The sequence below is a fragment of the Nematolebias whitei genome, chromosome 9 (assembly GCF_014905685.2).
Source record: "Nematolebias whitei isolate Nwh7 chromosome 9, NemWhi1, whole genome shotgun sequence".
Lineage (NCBI taxonomy): Eukaryota > Metazoa > Chordata > Actinopteri > Cyprinodontiformes > Rivulidae > Nematolebias > Nematolebias whitei.
This window is the reverse complement of record NC_056506.1, coordinates 27,649,596-27,662,733: the sequence shown is the minus strand read 5'-3', so window position 1 is coordinate 27,662,733 and position 13,138 is coordinate 27,649,596. Positions and strand designations below refer to the sequence as shown.

The following is a 13,138-nucleotide window of genomic DNA, read 5'->3' as shown; positions in this document are numbered from 1 at the left end:
ACACCCGGGTACACTTTAGTTCTGTGCGTCACTGTGATCCTACAAGCGATTATTTTCTGAAGTTGTCATACAAGCCAGAAATTTAACCAGAAGTTTAGCCTAAGGCTACACGGCTAGCTGCTAATATTTTGGTATTTGAGCTACTAATGATACAGTAAACGATCCTGTTTGAAAATTTTAGCTCGCTAACAATAGTTATCAGGCATTAAGTCACAAAACGGGTATTTCTGCAATTAAAATGGGGAATTTGTAAAGTTTTAGAAGTTAAATCGCGTTACCTAAAAGATTTAGCTCTATAGGCATCCGTAGAACACAGGAAGCGCATGCGCAGTAGGTGGGTGCGTTGCTGATGAGCTGTTCGCAGCACGTGTTTTTGTCGACATTTCCTGCTGGTTGTCTGTTTTACTCCATAAAATGGAAAAGGCAGATGTAAGAACTAACTTTTATTTAATTTATACTAATCAAACTTTAGAGTAGTTTAAAAATGTTTGAGTTAATTGGTTGTTTTCACGCGTGGTAAACTGTTAGGCAAACGTATTGGAAACGATGCCATTTTAGTCTTTCAGTCTTGGATAGTTTGCCGTTAGTTAGAAATATACTGCATCAGGCCATTTTTAAATGGTGTATGACCGGAATTGGTCAAAAATGCACATATTTTTTTTTTGCATTTTGTTTGTCCAGATTGCAAGACCAAGAAAAAGCAACGTGGTGAAAGATGACACCCCAAATACCGGCAAGTCCTTTTATTTGTGTTTATAGTTGTGTTAACCGCAGATTCTTCCGTGTGTTCAGTATGTTATGTACAGGTCTCTTGAAAATGAGTCCTCGTGACTCAGACTAACCAGTATACATGCAGGCTGAATGAATGTATTTTAACAAAACAAACAAACAAACAAAAAAAAGATTTGTTAAAACATCCATCCATTATCCAACATTTTTCAGTCAGGTCATCTGGACAGTTTCTTTTTTTTGTGCTGAAATGTTTCGCCTTCGATCAGGAAGGCTTCATCAGTCAAGGAAACACACAACAAAACTGATTATTCCCCCAACAGCTTACTTCAAAGTGGAACAAACCAGTTCTGCTTGTGATAAGATGGTCTCTTTGGTATGCCCCCTCCTCCATTGCCGGCCCTCTTCCTTGTTGACAATTTTGTCAAACTGGTTGAAAACAACAAAGTCCATGCTCCAGATGACCTGACTGAAAAATGTTGGATTGTATACCTGGATTATTGAGCATGGGCTTTGTTGTATCCATCCATTATCTTCTACTTGTTCTGAAGTCGGGTCACGGGGACAGCAGCTTGAGCAGGGAAGCCCAGTCAGTCTCTCCACAGCCACCTCTTCCAGACTTTCCGGGAGGATTCCAAGTTATTCCCAGGCCAACTGAGACATCAGAGTCTTCTCGGGGGGCCTCCTCCCAGTTGGACATGTCTGGGGCACCTCCCTAGGGAGGCATCCAGGGAGCATCCTTATCAGATGCCCGAACCACCTCAATTGGCTCCTCTCAATGTGGAGGAGCAGTGGTTCTACTGAGTCTCTCCTGGATAACCGAACTTCTCACCCTCTCTAAGGGAGAGTCCAGCTACCCTGCAGAGGAAACTAATTTCAATCGCCTGTATCCGCGATCTCGTTCTTTTGGTCACTACCCAGAGTTTGTGGCCATAGGTGAGGGCTGGAACGTAGACTGACCAGTAAACAGAGAGCTTTGCTCAGCTCTCTCTTCATTACAGTAAACTGTAATAGAGTCCGCAATACTGCAGAATAATGCACCAGTCTGTTTGCCAATCTCACGCTCCATTCTTCCCTTGTTAGTTAACAAAACTCTGAGTTACTTGAACTCCTCCACTTGAGACAGAACCTCATTACACCACTCTGTCTGTGTATGGGTGTTTTGTCTTTAGGGTGGACCAGCCTCTGTCTGAGAGTCCTGCTGGGTTTGAAATGTACTGGGATGTTGTGTTTGTTGAAGATCCTTCTGAATTTCTCTGATACTCCAGCAACATAAGGGATGACAATGTTTTTCCGTCTGTTGTTCCTTTTTCTGTTTATTAGTGTGTTTTGTAGATTTCCTCGCTGACTTGATAAAAGCCCAGTTAGGATATCCACATGTTTGAAGAGCTTCTTGAATGTGTTTCTGTTCCTTTTCCTTCCCTTCTGTCTTCGTGGGGACGCATTCGGCCCGATGTTGTAAAGTTCTGATGACAGAGAGTTTGTGTTCCAGTGGATGGTGGGAGTCAAACAGAAGATACTGGTCTGTGTGGGTTGGTTTTCTGTAAACTTCAATGTTGAGGCTGTCCTCTCTCTCCATCTGAACCAAACAGTCCAAAAAAGGCAGCTTGTTGTTGTTTGCATCCTCTCTGGTGAACTTGATGTTGTTATCGACCGAGTTAATGTGTCTGGTGAACGCTTCTATTTCCTTAGCTTGGATTTTGACCCAGGTGTCATCCACATAACGGAATCAATGGTTTGGCGTTGTTCCCTCATAGGAGTTTAGGGCTCTCTGTTCCACTTCCTCCATGTAGAGATTGGCAACAATGGGTGACACTGGAGATCCCATAGCACAGCCGTGCTTCTGTCTGTAAAAACTCATTGAACTTGAAATAAGTGGTGGAGAGGCAGAGATCCAACAGGGTGCAGATCTGGTCTGGGGTGAAGTTGGTCCTGTTGATTAAGGCCTTGTCTTGTACAAGTTGTTTTCTGACGGTTTCTATTGCTTCAGAGATGGGTATGCATGTGAAAAGAGAAGTCACATCATACGATACAAGGGTTTCTCCTGGGGTTAGTTTCAAGTGTTGAACTTTGTTAGCAAAATCAGTGGAGTTCTTTATGTGATAAGGTGTGTTTCCAACAAGAGGAGCTAAAATACCAACCAGATGTTTAGCAATATTGTATGTCACTGAGTTCATGCTGCTGACGATGGGTCTGAGTGGTGTATGATACAACAATCGATTGATTGTTTTCTCCTTTTCAAGTTTTTGCAGGTAATCTGTGACTTTCTTTTTGTAGGCACTGGTTGGGTCCCTCTTCAGGGTCTCGTGTTGCTGTCGCTCAGTAGTGTAGTTATTTTTTCCCGGTAATCAGAAGTGTTGAGGACTACTGTGCATCTTCCTTTATCAGCTGGTAAAATGGTGATGTTTTGGTCCTGGCTGAGTGATGTTACAGCTTTCCTTTCCTGTGGTGTGAGGTTTGAAGAAGGCGGTTTGGCACTGGAGAGGGTTGCTGATATTTTCATTCTGAGCTGTTCTGCCTCTCCTTCCATCAAGTTGTTGTTCCTAATCGCGGATTCAGTGGCCGTGATTAGTTCCACAACAGGTATTTCTTGAGGGGAGATGGCAAAGTTTAGTCCTTTTGCCAGCACATCTTTCTCAGGTTGTGTCAATGTCCTGTTAGACAAATTTCTAACCCACTGGTCATGAAAATTAGTGTTGGCGGATTGAATTGGTACATAAACCATTTTAATTTATTTTTTTTTGTGTGTGATATACAATTTACTGATTTAAAAGCATTCTAAATATAATGGCAAAAACTGCAACCTTGTCATGCACCATTGCTGAGACTGAAGGTTGTGGAGGAGTGGAAGCCTACTCTGACATTCTGTGACCCAGTACACATGATATCTGGCAGTCCTAAACCTTTTAATGTCTGTCTGTTACTGGCAGAACTTAAATCCAAGAAGAGCATCCTTGCATTGTTCCCCCAATGTTCCAGGTGGTTCGAAGCTGCGATAGTCATTTTCTGTGGATCTGTTCGTTCTCTACCAAGATTGTTGTGAAATAAACACATTTGTGAAAGTTCCTTGGAGTGGCAGCTGTTCTTTCATTCATATTAGTTTTTTGGATACTATATGTCATCTTAGCTGTATAAAAGTTGCAGTTTCTGTTGTAAATTTAAACACTTCTTAAATATCCCATGTACTGCTTTTATAGCAGCTTTTACAGTAGCTCCACTCCTGTTTCCTGGAATATCTTACAAAAAGATTTGAAGCTCTCGACCTTGACCTCTCTAAGTGGCTTTAAGAATCTGTTGGACTCCTGGCAGGGACCAATGCAGACATGTTCCTGTTTTTAGTTTTATACATTTGTCTTGGAATCTAGCTGTTTTTTTTTTTGTTGTTTTTTTTTTGTTACCTTTTTCCTTTTAGCCATCTTATTTGTTAAAAAAAAAAAAAAAAAAACTAGTATGAGTTTTTATAACTGCTTATTGTTGTTGCTGTTGTCCATTGTTGTCATCTTTCTTTGTTGAAATCAGGTCTCTCTTGTAAATGAGTCCTCGAGGCTCAATGGGATTTACCTGTATAAATAAAGGTTGATTGATATAGCTCTTGTGATTATGCATCTAATAGATTTTCTGTGTTTCTTACAGTAAGTAGGAAGAGAAAGGCAGACAGTGAGTCTGAAACTTCGCCATCAAAGACAACTAAGCCCATTAGAGATGGTAGGACTTCATTCTCTGACAGAATGGCACGCGCTCTGTTATTAAGGTTGTCTGTTATTCCTGATGAGGTGCCTCCTTCACTCGTTTTACTGCCATATTCTGTTGCAGACTTTTGTCTTTATGTTGGCAACCTGAACAACTGGAAAACGTCTCAGGAAATCAAAGATTCATTAGCAGTGTACTTCATGACCCACAGCCTTCTGTGTCAAGAGATCAAGTTGGATCCATCTCGGTGAGTAAAAGTTTATTTTCAGTGATGAGTTCTCAATTTAATAAATATTCCTGCCACATGAAATGATTAAAAACATTTTTTTTTTTTGTAATTATAGAAAACATGCATTTGTGGATATGGCCTCAGAAATGGACTTGAACAAAGCTTTGGCGTTGGATGGAGAGGAAATCCTTGATAAACCAATGAAGATCGCCAAAGCTAAAGTTAAAAGGAACGACGAAAAGAAGGTGAAATGTCCGAAAGTGGACAAAGAAGGTAAATCAATTTCTACATCTTTCTTTGGAATGTGTTGCTGGCCTCAGACACTAAAACCTTATTTTTTTACTGAAATGTAAAACAAGTGATATTTTAATTAAAAGAAGCTCACAAACCAAAACGTGGATCTTGTCTAACAAGTCAGGTCCTTTAAGTCATGTCCTCTGGATGGATTCTTCTTTGTTGAAACATTTCATCTTAAACGGGGGAGGCCTCTGTGTCCAACTGTCCACATCTTCCATTGCTGTTAGTACAAGTTTCACTCAGGCCTCTGTAAATAGCAAGCGGCCATCAGAGCACTAATGACCAATTGTTAGGCTGATGATCTTGTTTTTGCATGTGAACAACTAGTTTTTGGCTGTCACCAACAAACAGGTTGATCCTCTAAAGTGCTATTTATAAGACTGAGTTTGTTGCAGCGCATCAAACTGAAGAAGTATTTTGGATAAAATATGAAACGTTTGAACAAGAAGAATCGGTCCACAGGTCCTGACTTATCCTTGTCAGATGCATCTACCTGGATTATTGAGCATGCATCAGGATATGGATCATCATGGTTTCATTTTTTCTGCAATATACTCTAAAATGAACACAAGTTCAAGAGTCACTGCATTTTTTTTTCACCCCATACTGTCGCACAACTTTCAGTTTTTGAAGTGAGTTTTCATATGTGGTAACATTAAGAGCCAATATGTGACAGCTGATAAAATAATGTTTCTGTTTTTGTCAGTCAAAGATGGCAGATGTTTGTTCTTGAAGAATGTGCCATACAGCGCTACAAAAGAAGACATCAAGAAAGTCTTCCACAAAGCCATCGCCGTTCGGTTTCCTGGTGGAGCCAAAAGTCCAGATAAAGGGTGAGAGCCCCAAAACAACCTGCTTTATTGTTTTCTGTCTTATGTCGGTACCTGTACCATCTAAACATGATTTGTCTCAAACAGCATCGCCTTTGTGGAGTTTCAAAATAAAACGATTGCTAAGAAAATGCTTGGTAAAAAACGAAGTGCAAAGATTCAAGGTCGGGATGTGATTGTTGATACTGTAGGAAAAAGAAAGGTTCCTAAAGGTCACGCTGACAAGAAGAACACAAAGGGTACGTAGCTGTTGATGACGTGACAATTAGCTAAAGTCATGGTTGTGTATTTGAAACTGAGTTTTTATCTAATAATGACACACGTCCTGTTTTTCACAGCTGCTCCTCCAAATATCTTATTTGTAACTAACTTGCCTAAAAATGTGAGAGAATATCAGCTGAAGAAAATTTTTAAGAAAGCCGTCCGTATCAGCATATCTAAAGTCAAAGACAAACCTAAACGGTAGGTCTGCACACCGATTTGTTGGGATTATTTTTATTTACTTATAAAATCCTGTGAAAATTCTCATATAATTTTTTACTTCTCTGCAGATATGCCTTTGTTGAGTTTAGAACAGTGAAGGATGCTAAGAGGGTGCTGCATTCCTCCAAAGGTATTAAAATCTGCAATACAGTAGCCAAAATAGGCGTTTGTCGTAATAAACGGAAGCCTCAGAGTGAAGAAGGTATTTTTGATCATTATTTAATACTTTTTTTTTTTGTTGTTCAGTTTTTTCCAGTTTAAATCAAATGTGTACTTTAAAATTTTTTTGATCTAGTCTCATCGAAAACTCTGTTTGTGGTGGGCCTCGCCCCAAAGACGACGGCAGAAACACTGAAAAGTGCTTTTGAAGGAGCCGTCGGTGCAAGAGTTGCTTTACATAAAGAGACAGGAGAGTCAAAAAGGTTCCTTTCATGAATTGTTCCTTGTATTAAGTGAAATTATAAAAAGCTTACAGTATTTGGGTCTTGCCCTTGTTTTATGATTTTTATTTTTTTATTTCAGGTTTGGCTTTGTGGACTTTGAGAGTAAAGAAAGTTGCAAAGCTGCCAAAGACACAGTGAAGGACTGTTTGATCGATGGCTGCAAAGTGACTGTAGACTTCACCTTATCTAAAGGTGAAAGAGGGCAGCAGGGTGCTGGAGCGGGCTCAGCAGGTCCTCCCAAAGGGGCAGCAGCTCACTGAGGAAGACTAAGTTAATAAGACAAAGGTATGTGTAGCTTATCGCAACAAACAAAAACTTCATAAAAATGAATTGATTCGTGATGAAGTTAGGGTCCACGAACACTGACCTCAAATAATTTGAAAAGAAACCAGGCGCCTCATGTATCAACGGTGCGTACGCACAAAAAGATTGCGTGCGTCAGGTTCCACGCACACGTCGGGATGTATTAAAATGCACGTCATGTGAAAGTGCGCGTAAATTCACACACGTTTTTGACCTGCTGTGAGAACGTGCTTCACGCAAACCTGTTCAGTCCACAGTCTACAACATACTGAAACTCATGTAAATACATCGAAATATGACTCTATGGTTTTCTAAACTCGAAGGATATTCAAATGTTTTTTTCACAATTTGAGCATTTTTGGTTTAAATCCTAACAAGGAAACTGATCCACATTCAAACAACAGAACATCTATCATGCCTCAAAAATGCCCTAAACAACCTCACTGCAATGTAAACTCTAAAGTTTCGTATATTTTTGTCACATGTAGAAGTCAGCATGTTGCATGCCTGCAAGGTGCACAGACAGAGGAGGAGCATAAAGTGTGTGTGAATCATCTAAATGGACTGCACTTGTATATCACTTTTCTATCTTATCCAAACACTCAAAGTGCTTTACAACACAATCTGTGCCCTCATTTACCCATTCATACATCACTCTACTAGATCTGTACAGAGATAATTGAACAAATATTCTAAAGAGACTAATCAGTGCTTTGAGATCATATTCATACACTGATGGGTCTGATGGGCATTTCATTCTCACTGAGAGGAAAATGATGCCAGATCATCAAATTAATTCAGAATAACTCATTTCTGATAACTCCTCAGGTCAACAAGATGTACGTCATCACATTAGAGTCCATCCATATGGAAATTTCGGCTATCACCGATACTGATATTGGGCGGGGCAGGCTATTGCCGATAACCAATGTAATGGCTGAAAAATTTGAAGCTCTGTCCACCCCAAAAGAAGTGAAATAAACGAGTGGAGCAGGGCTTGTTTATTTAGTGCAGGTTTTGGCAGCCATGAAGCTAAGCTAATCTGATCCACGCGACGTAGTCCCACAGTAGGTTTACAAATGGTGCATTGGTCATAAAAACAGTCTTCCTGACGTGCGTTCATATTTTCTATCCTCCACTATTCAGCATAAAGTTATCAAGTGTGTTACAAAACTTTAAATTAAACAAAGAAATGCCTTTCTCTGTTCATTGTTTAAACAGTCACTTATGATGAAGGTCTAATTGGTACAGACTGCAGCAGCGTTTTGTTTTTTCTTTGCAGAGAAGTAAAGGTTTCAGACAAATAATGCATTTCATTGAGGATGACAAAGATAACGTTACTAACAATTATATATTTTACTTATACGCTAGATTAAGGCTGGACAATAATTTGATAACGATATATATCACGATATACTTTTATTTAATAACGATGATATGAGTTTTAAGCACTATTTCGATACGATTACAGCGTTTCACTGACGCATTTCTTTTTCTGTTCGGGTTGAAGCGGCCACTTCAGTTTCAACCCGAACAGAAAAAGCCGTGACACAACTAAGTAAGTGCGCGGTGACGTACACCACAGCTCGAAGGAGTCGGCGATAGCAGGCTAGGCTAGGCTCCAACGTGCGTTAAGTTTTCACTTCAAAATGAGTGCCTGTGACCGTCAGAATGTGACTGAACAAGCTTTTGCAAAGAGAAAGCAAATGACGACTGATGAGAGAGGAAAGACTAATTCTGCGGTGTGGAAGTAGTTCAGCTATCTTTTAAATGTGCAAAATGTGTCTGAGAGTCGTTTCAACTAGTGGTGGGAACGCATCTAAAACTTGTTCCACCATCTGAAGAGTTTCCACTCGATAGAACATGTTGAGAGTCAGAAGACGAAGCACAATAAAAGTCTGAGCCAACATGTCCCTGAAGCAACACCCCCAACTGTATGAAAAGAGAAACGCATGACGTTTCCTGCGTGGGTTAGGTTATGTTGTGGTTTAAAGTTAAAACTATTAATATTGACAAAGTTGAGTTTTATGTTTGATGGTGATTTCAATTTTTTTTGAAGGCTAAATACAAATAAAAGGTGAACATTAATTTATTTGTACAGTTTGTACAGTTTTTCTGAGGCGCTTATATTGTTTATATCGATATCGGAATTATATCGTTATCGACCGAAATTAAGAGATATATTGTGATAAAAGTTTTGTCCAGTATCATTCAGCCTTACGTTAGATTTATTGTTCTGGATGAAGTTTTAAAAAGCAATAGCCTATGCTAGGTTATCTAAATGTTAGCTTGCTAACTTGAGAGGCATGTGCCTCTGTGTGCTAAAAGTGAAAGTTAAAGCAGTCATGACTTGAAAGTAGTCTGCATGCGCCCTCTGCTGGATACCTTGTACAATTTCGGCTTGCTCCCAGCACGGTAAGGGTGGAAATTAAGTGTTTAAATTGGAGTATAATGGGACAATTATCACAGATTCGATATGTCCCCAAATGCATATACAGGCCTAAAATATCGGCTCCTACCGATATATCAGCCATGCTCTTATCACATATGCAGTAAACTTTAAAGAACATCCATTCATTATCTTTACCCGCTTCCTTTTTGGGTCGCGGTGGTCAGGTCACTGGTACCTGTGTCCAGCCATCAATGTGCGAGAGGCGGGGGACATCCTGGACAGGTCTCCAGTCCATCACAGGGACACATGGAGACAAACATCCATTCTCACCTAGGGACAATTTAGATTTACCAATCAGCCTACATGATTTTGGTGTCTGGGAGGAAACCGGAGTACCAGAGAAAACCCACACATGCACAGAGTGAACATACAACCTCCACCCATAAAGACTTACATCAATATCTGCACCTTGCAGCAGTCCGCTTGGAACCTCAAACAAGGTGGTCCCATAAACTGAGCTCAGTGGGCTGGATACAGTGCCTTGCGAAAATATTCAGCCCCCTTGAACTTTTCAACCTTTTGCCACATTTCAGGCTTCAAACATAAAGATATAAAATTTTAATTTTTTGTGAAGAATCAACAACGAGTGGGACACAGTCGTGAAGTGGAATGAAATTTATTGGATGTGTCCACTTTTTTAACAAATAAAAAACTGAAAAGTGGGGCGTGCAATATTATTGGGGCCCCTTTACTTTCAGTGCAGCAAACTCACTCAAGAAGTTCAGTGAGGATCTATGAATGATCCAATGTTGTCCCAAATGACTGATGATGATAAATAGAATCCACCTGTGTGTAATCAAGTCTCCGTATAAATGCACCTGCTCTGTGATAGTCTCAGGGTTCTGTTCAAAGAGCAGAGAGCATCATGAAGACCAAGGAACACACCAGGCAGGTCCGAGATACTGTTGTGGAGAAGTTTAAAGCCGGATTTGGATACAAAAAGATTTCCCAAGCTTTAAACATCCCAAGGAGCACTGTGCAAGCAATCATATTGAAATGGAAGGAGTATCAGACCACTGCAAATCTACCAAGACCCGGCCGCCCCTCTAAACTTTCATCTCAAACAAGGAGAAGACTGATCAGAGATGCAGCCAAGAGGCCCATGATCACTCTGGATGAACTGCAGAGATCTACAGCTGAGGGGGGAGAGTCTGTCCATAGGACAACAATCAGTCGTACACTGCACAAATCTGGCCTTTATGGAAGAGTGGCAAGAAGAAAGCCATTTCTCAAAGATATCCATAAAAAGTGTTGTTTAAAGTTTGACACAAGCACCTGGGAGACACACCAAACATGTGGAAGAAGGTGCTCTGCTCACATGAAACCAAAATCCAACTGTTTGGCCACAATACAAAACGATATGTTTGGCGTAAAGGCAACACAGCTCATCACCCTGAACACACCATCCCCACTGTCAAACATGGTGGTGGCAGCATCATGGTTTGGGTCTGCTTTTCATCAGCAGGGACAGGGAAGATGGTCAGAATTGATGGGAAGATGGATGGGACCAAATACAGGACCATTCTGGAAGAAAACCTGTTTGAGTCTGCAAGAGACCTGAGACTGGGACGGAGATTTATCTTCCAACAAGACAATGATCCAAAACATAAAACCAAATCTACAACGGAATGGTTCACAAATAAACGTATCCAGGTGTTGGAATGGCCAAGTCAAAGTCCAGACCTGAATCCAATCAAGAATCTGTGGAAAGAGCTGAAGACTGCTGTTCACAAACGCTCTCCATCCAACCTCACTGAGCTCGAGCTGTTTTTTGCAAGAAAGAATGGGCATGAATTTCAGTGTCTCCATGTTCAAAACTGACAGAGACAAACCCCAAGAGACTTGCAGCTGGAACTGCAGCAAAAGGCGGCGCTACAAAGTATTAACACAAGGGGGCCGAATAATATTACACGCCCCACTTTCAGTTTTTTATTTGTTAAAAAAGTTTGACACATCCAATAAATTTCATTCCACTTCACGATTGTGTCCCACTTGTTGATTCTTCACAAAAAATTAAAATTTTATATCTTTATGTTTTGAGCCTGAAATGTGGCAAAAGGTTGAAAAGTTCAAGGGGGCCAAATACTTTCGCAAGGCACTGTATCAACAGTGGGGAGGCCTTGAGTTGTTGCGGTGTGGTGTGGAACCGATGAGGGTTGAGACAGTGGCAAAGCACCATAAATCACTTGTAGAGCAAATTGGGGGGGTAGTTCCCAAACTGTGGAGGCAATGAAAGTGATAAAGCACTGACTAGTCTCTAGAATAATTTATTCAGATTAGAATTGTAGTGTTGCATGAATGTGTGGTGTGTGTGTGTATGAATAAATGAGGGCACAGATTGTTGTAAAGCACTTTGAACATCCTGGTTGGCTAGAAAGGTGCTACATAAGTACAGTCCATTTACAACTCCCCTGTTAATGTGTGTGTGTCTTTGCAGCTCAGAACATAACTTTGACCCAATGTTGTCACATTTATTTCTTCAGCCTGCTGCTTATTTTGATATTTTCTAATTGTTTTAAATTGTGAACTCTTGGCCATTTCATATTTAAACCTTTTGTGCACAAACACAATATTTTTCAAATAAATGTGCTTTTTTTATTATTTTAGGGAGAAGACATAAAACTGGTTCATCATAGACTGTTGAAGAAGAGAAATGTAAAAGTGGAGTTTCACTGGAGCAGTTCCACAGTTTATTATTCCATGTTGTTCCCTGAAGCTTGTGTACAGGCTCATTCTGTTAGAGTTCATGTTGCTGGTGACGTCTGTCAGTTTTGTTGTTATCTTATACTCCTAGTCTTTACTTAATTTGAAACAAATTGTCAAATTGTTTGAAGATTATGTAATTTTGTACTGACGATAAACATTTATTTAAAAACAAACCATCAGTTCTTGGTGTTTTTGTTAAATTTTTTCCAGAATTCAAAAAGGTGAAACTCCTGTCAAGTCAAAAAGAATTATTCCATCCATCCATTATCTTTACCCGCTTCTTCCTTTTTAGGTTCACTGGTGCCCATATCCAGCAGTCATTATGCGAGAGGTGGGGGACACCCTGGACAGGTCTCCAATCTATCAGAGACAACCATTCACACCCTCACTCACACCTAGGGACAATTTAGTTACCAATCAGACTAACGTGCATGTTTTTGATCTGTGGGAGGAAACCGGAGTACCCGGGAAAAACCCACACATGCACGGAGAGAACATGCAAACTTCATCCAGAAAAGTCCCTGACCGGGATTCGATCCGGCGACCACACTGAGACGACAGCTCTACCAACTGCGCCACTGTGCCGCCCAAAGTAATTATTTTTACTTTTAAAATCCCATTGTGAGTGAATACTTTGCTACATAGCCTACTGTAGATCCAGTTTCCCTAAGAACAAGTCCAAGATGGTGAACCTTGTGTTGCCCTTACAAGTTGTGCTTTGGATTAAAACGTTTTCTAAATGAGTATTTAAAAGTATAACAAAAATGATTATGTACAGTAAATGCAATTTTTATGTTCTTAGTTTCCATTGATAAGAATTGCATGAATTAGAAATATTTACCAAATTATTGTTACAATGAAAGTGTCAACATTTGGCAGACTAATACAATTTAAAGTTGGCTTCAATGGTACAATGGGAATCAAAATATCTGTTGTAAATTACACAACTATACAATTTTATAACTTTCGATTACCT

General features: G+C 40.1%; 2 protein-coding genes across 2 annotated transcripts in view; one reads left to right on the top strand and one right to left on the bottom strand.

Moving 5' to 3' along the window:
* The window catches only part of gk5 (glycerol kinase 5), a 30,015-nt gene extending 29,686 nt beyond the window's left edge, over positions 1–329 (bottom strand). The window contains exon 1 of the mRNA XM_037681293.1: positions 279–329. The gene's annotated coding sequence lies outside the window, so the exon portion shown is untranslated. The remainder of the gene's footprint in view (positions 1–278) is intronic.
* LOC119415036 (nucleolin) lies at positions 300–12,119 on the top strand. The gene is made up of 12 exons (XM_037682165.1): positions 300–429; positions 682–733; positions 4,363–4,434; positions 4,543–4,666; positions 4,764–4,921; positions 5,652–5,778; positions 5,863–6,014; positions 6,114–6,237; positions 6,327–6,460; positions 6,554–6,680; positions 6,781–6,986; positions 12,064–12,119. The coding sequence occupies exons 1-11, from the start codon at positions 415–417 to the stop codon at positions 6,959–6,961; spliced, it is 1,266 nt and encodes a 421-aa protein (XP_037538093.1). The 5' UTR covers positions 300–414; the 3' UTR covers positions 6,962–6,986; positions 12,064–12,119.
* Positions 12,120–13,138: the final 1,019 nt, after the last annotated feature.